The 5,769-nt window shown below is 45.2% G+C and overlaps 1 protein-coding gene across 9 annotated transcripts in view; it reads right to left on the reverse strand.

Annotated features, from left to right (window-relative positions):
* XRCC5 (X-ray repair cross complementing 5) overlaps positions 1–3,448 on the reverse strand; it is a 49,476-nt gene extending 46,028 nt beyond the window's left edge. For 3 of the 9 annotated variants that reach the window (XR_014585810.1, XR_014585811.1, XM_083840959.1), the window contains exon 1: positions 3,248–3,446. Coding sequence is in view for 4 of the 9 variants with exons in the window: in XM_083840959.1 (XP_083697085.1) it covers positions 3,248–3,286 (39 nt within the window). In the remaining 5 variants the exon portion in view is untranslated. Of the gene's footprint in view, positions 1–988; positions 1,093–1,936; positions 2,285–2,465; positions 2,672–2,736; positions 2,815–3,247 lie in introns of those variants that run through there. The other 6 variants (XM_083840962.1, XM_083840961.1, XM_083840958.1 and 3 more) reach the window with 6 other exon arrangements.
* Between the last annotated feature and the right edge of the window lie 2,321 nt (positions 3,449–5,769).

The raw sequence follows: 5,769 nt of genomic DNA on the forward strand, positions 1-5,769 counted from the left end.
CTTCTTGTGAGTTATGTTGTTAAACAGTTATTAATATTATCTGCAGTGTATTGTCCACTCAGCTAGCTTTGTTAATTTCCCCTAAAGTTTTAACAGACTCTACTTACCTTGGTTAATTTAAGCAATTTTACAATCCAACTAAATGAAGCTACAAGAGGAATTCAGTAAAATTATGCCCTGCATCTCCAAAGATACTGACAACAGGCCAGCTCGTATCTGTTGTCACTGGTTAAACCATGGTTCTTTAAAAACACGCCAAAATCTTACCAAGTAGACAGCAAATAGCTTAAATTACACCACTTATAAAAAATTATCTGGAATAACGGAAATTTACATAGTACCTAGTATTTTAAAATAAGGAACTGGCTTCAAACAAAATGCATACAAATCTCTACGAAGTGAAGCTGCCAAAAAGGATGGGGACAATAAAGCAGAAAACTGACAATCAAGAGGTATGAAGTGTATAGAGTGCTTTTGGAGAGGGGATGAATAGACACGAAAGATGATAACGGCTGGCCTCACCTAGTTTGCATGGCCCCATAAGTACCTTTTAAACATTTAGCCCTGATTATTTATGTCCCCTAAAGGAATATATTTTTAAGATACTAACTTTCTAGGAACAGTTTGCCCAGTTTAACTGTTTAATACTTTGCATTAGCAGCTCTCAAACTATTTTATCTTTCTCCTTTCCCCAAAATAATACCATGTACACCTCCTGTCATTTTAATAAGCATTGCTTTAGCTCCCTTCACATACACTGCACAAGACAAGGGGAGGAAGGAAAGAAGGCTCAGCAGCAGGTCTCCACATGTCGTATAGCAGGTTAGACCTGTCTCAATACCCCATTGCTCGCTCTGCCTTCACTGGGAGCTTGCCTGGGAGCCAGGAATTAATGGCTGAGGCGGCCAGGCCTGCAGAGGCCAAGAGCAGAATAGGGGCAGTAACCGAGGCTACTCTGGCTTCTCCTAAGAGCCTTGTTACTGCTCACCTGGCTGCTTGAAGAATGACTCCACCAGCTTCAGTAACTGCACATACTGCTTGTTGCTGTCCTGCCTTACGACACAGGTGAATTAATCCTGTTGTCCAAAGCGTAACATGCTTTTTACAGCTAGCAAGATGAAAGCAAAGAAGCCGAGCAGGTGCTGGTGAGCTACGGTTTTGCAGGACAGGAAATGCTCAGGCACCAACCGCCAGCATGCTTTTCTGGCAGGCAGCGAACACCGAGCCCTGCCCCAACAGGGAATCCTTCTTTGGGAAGGGGACAGGGCTCTTGGTCACATGAAATTTTCAGTAATTTTCCTCTATATGTCTCTTCATCTGTTATTTATCTGTCTCTGGGCATCTTATCCCTGAGCATCCAGGACTGCCACTTTCAGGTGTAGGATACTAAGGTACCATGGTAAGATGCTCAGGATGTACAACTGTAGGGCCACACTGATGCTAGCTCAGGTGTACCAGCCTGCTTCACTCAGGGTGAAAGTGACAGAAGCCCTGCTTTGCCTCCAACCTCTCAGCGCTACATCAGTTTTAGCACCACCAACTGAGACACCAGGCTGCTGCTACAAGAGAGACCACGGCACAGCTTTCTCCAACAGATCTCTCTCGCGGTCGTAATACGGCAGAACCATCCCTGTTATTTCAGGAAGAGCACCGGCAGCTGCTACAGCCACATCTGCACTCCGAAGGCAGGAGCACCGCAGTCGCCCCGAATTAACGTTGTACCGCCAGCAGCGGCCAAGCGGCAGCCGCAGTTTCGGAGGCGAGTGGCGCAGCCCTGCCTCCTGTGCCGTAACACAGCGTCCTAGGGCTGCTGCCTCAAGGCAAGGCGAGGCCAGGCAGACACCCGCAGGCACCCACCGAAAACCCCGCTGGCAGCTCACAGGCACGGCCGCGCGGCACGGCTCCCTGCCCGCCCCGCCCCCCCCGCTCCCCTCACCTTGCTGCGCGCCATCTTGTCCCGGCCGCCCCGCGCCGCGCCCGGCCCCCGGCAGCGCCACCCAGCTGCGGGCGGGGACCGGGACGGGGCTGAGGGGACAGACGGGGACGGGTGGCTCCGTCCCCGCAAGGGGCACAGGAGGGGACGTGGTCCTTTTTCTCCTCAGGAAATCCCCCGTGTCTCCTAAAATGTCCCCGTGGGGCTGGCCGCTGCGCGTAGCCGAGACCAAGCCCGCTTCGGGCCGCTGAGGAGAGGCGACGGCAGCGCGGGGCTGTGGGGCCGGGCACTGACTGTGGCGGTATCGTAATCAGTGTATTTAGAAAAAAAGTCCTACATTGTCTAAAATTATTCTCAAAACAGCGTGCGAAGCAATAATATGAATATAGCTACAAAAGAGTAAATCTTACACAAACACATTAAAAACCTTGTACCAGAACACTGACCCTACAAAGGCAAGCACTTCCTTTTCATATTGAATGGTATCTGGAGTAAAAAATAATAATAATAATAAAAAAAAATCACACCTCACCTTCCGACAGCAGCATGTTTTAGAAATACTGCTGGTTATTGAGAGATTTTCTCTTCAAAGCACTTTGCATACAAAGAAACAGAGAAGCTTGGCAATGTGACAAACATTTTATGGGAAACCTGTAGACAGAAAAACAGCCAGCAACTCCAAGAGAAAGCTGTCCATGGTCTTCCTGAATGTCTCTAAAGAGATTTCAGATTAATCCGAGGAAATCAGGTCTGCCTACTACTATTATTATTCCTAATGTATCTTAGTCCCTAGGAGTACTCACCACAGACTAAAAGCCCCATGGGCTAGCAATTAGACAATCTCCCACCTCAGATGATTTCCAACAGGGAGAGCTTGCAGTCTAACGTAAGGCAGATGTGCATACACACACAAAGAACAGACAAACAAGGATTAATCAACTCTCTTAGCAATGGCTTTTCACAAACCAACAGAAAAGCATTTTTCAAGGCATCACAGAGAACAAACATTTTATGCCAGGTTTGGGAAGTAAAACGCCCAGCCCTGACTGATGACACAGAATATTGACACAAAACCCTTTACAGTCATCCCTGAATCCGAGCACTGACACAAAAGCTGAATCCTGGGCTTTGGTCCAAGCTCTCAAAGCTAGAGCAGTAATTGCAAACATTACCCAAAGAAACTTAATTTGGGCATGAACTAGGAAACTTTTTTTTTTTTTTTGCAAATGCTTTTCAGGAAGGTTGAAGCGCCTGGCTCAGGTACAGCATTCTGTTCCCTTATAAAATCTGAATAAAACTAAGGTAAACGTGAACCTGTAACCACGAAACTCCATCTGTGATCTGCTCGTGCATTAGCTCTCAATCTAGCATAAATGGGGTCTTACAACCCTCTTGATAAAATATACAAACAATAAAACCAAACATTCCCCCTTTACACCTCCATACTGCTAAACTTCTTCAGATATATTTCCAACATTCGAAGGAAAATTGGCTAATCATTTCTGAGGCAAATTTTAATCCCCATTTCCCTTTCCTTTGCAAGTCTGCAAAGTGCTCCCTTATAGGTAATTATCAGATTTGATTAATGAACTCCATCTGGGGACAGTGGGGCTTTGTTAGCCTGGATTAAGACTTGAAGATCTTTGCTTGTAAATGCTTGCCAAAAGATGCTTGTGATTAATTGGCTATTTCCATTTTACAGAATGACAGTCTCTGGGCATAAATAATAAATACGTGAAGTCTCCAAGGTCTCAGCATGCAGGGTGATCAACCATAATCTCATTTGCAACAAAGCGAGTCAGACCTCAGTCCCAGTGAGGTTCTCGCTCATTTCTATACTTTCTCTTTTTTGGTTACTTTTCTTCTTGCAAAAAGCAGCCTGGATAAAATGAGCGCACTCTCAGGAAGCAGCAACAAGGAGTCTGTCTTGTGTTTAACTTCACTCAATGATGTTACAAGACAGTAAGGAAAATGGCTTCCCTGTTTTGCTACAAGAAGGATTGTATTATCCAGACAGCTGCAGCTGGGACCCAGCTGCTTGTGACAGCTCTGCACAAACACGAACGGGTTCAACGTAAAAGCAGAAAGATGACTTCGCCTTTCTCCCTCTTGGAGCCATTGCCTACAGAGTAAAACTTTGGACAAACACCTGGTAGAAAGGGCAATACTGTAGCCTTCTAGAATCTAGCCCAATAGTTCTATTGAAATACATATGTGAAACAGAATTTCCATGGAAGAATGAACTTTGCAGTTATTACCTATGCCTCTTCTGGCTTCATAGGTAGAAGTGGGCACTAACAGGAATTAAGAACTGAATTTCCTAAGGACAGAAAGGAAGGAGGGCAAGGACACTGATACTGATCAGTTTTGTATTTATACCAATACAAGCTGGAAACAATCTGAAAGATGAAGTATACAGGAAATTGACACCCAAAGCAAAGCAGAGCATCGAGACATCTGTCAGCATCTTCCTGCACTGGGGCTTCATGAATAGTACGAGGTATGCACATTTGTCTTCCCCTCAAGAGGTCTTTCCAAATGCTTGCAGGCACAAGCCAGATCTGTGCTGCAGACCAACACTAGTATTTGTGATGGCTGATTAGTGATTGCTGATGGTCCTCCTCAGAGATGCAAACCTGAGGCACACAGTTTGCTGAGTTGCTTCTGTGGGAAGCACCTGTGGGGAAAAGATCTCAAACAAGAATGCATTGATTTGGTGTATCCTGCCAAGTACATTGTAGCTTAGGGGCTCTCAGACTGTGGCAGGTGGAAGAGTCACTGCTGATGTACAAACTACCCGAGGAGCACACCCAGAACTCCCAGTCCCACACCACCACAGGGGAGACAGGAGACACTTCAGAAATGGCTCCACAAATCCTTCTTCACAGAGCTGAGAGGCTCTGAGGCCCCACATTCACAGTTCCTCTTCCAAAAGATAACATCACTGTGCCTTCTCCTCCTCACTGCCCCCTGAAAAAAACTGCTGAGTTTACAGCCTCTTCTTTCCCTCTAACCAGTCCCTTTCTCTTTCCTGGACTTCTCAGTTAATGCAGTTTCTTAGTACAGTAAAAGCTTCCACTGGATGTAGTACACCAGCAGAGGCCTTATTAAGTGCCACAGAGAGGGAAAGTGTGAAATCACAAGCTAGCTCTGTTTACAACCCGTTTTTCCCACACAATATTTGCTTTTCACACTACCATGGACTCCCATTGAGAACAACAATCTTCTGTAACATGCGTGTACCATTCTGCAGAGTTGCTGCCCATCCAGCAGTTAGTCTACCTGATGTTAGTTATTCCCAATGAATACAACAGCACATTTTCCTAACAAATTGGGCTCCATTTTTCTTTTAGAGCACTTATGAAACCTATGAATTTTATTTATTTTTTTTTTTAGTTCTAATCTCTGCCACCATGCTTGCTATCCCTCTCAGTTCAGCATCATTGTCCAATATCAGCTATCCTCTCCCCATCCTTTTTAAAAGTAGTTGTTAAATTTGTGATCTCACCCACCCCTCTTTTCAAGGAAAATCATTACTAGCAGTGAGATTACTTTAGGCTGTTTTATATTTGCCTTGAATGAAACTCACTTGGCTCAGCTGATCTGAGAACACTTCCGCTGTTTAAGTACCACTTACTCTTTTCCTATTGAATCCCTTTTTGCTACTGGTGTTGATTGTGTTGCTGCCTGATTGCAGCTGGTTGTTGTAAATAGACAGTCTCCTACAGCTGTCAATTATTTAATTAGCTCAGGTGGCAGAAGCCTTTGCTGTGGATCCCAAGGTTTCAGCAGGTTTCAACTAATGACCCATGTCAGGAAGAGATGATATAAAGGAA

This window comes from Anser anser (assembly GCF_964211835.1).
Source record: "Anser anser genome assembly, chromosome: 6".
Taxonomy (NCBI): domain Eukaryota; kingdom Metazoa; phylum Chordata; class Aves; order Anseriformes; family Anatidae; genus Anser; species Anser anser.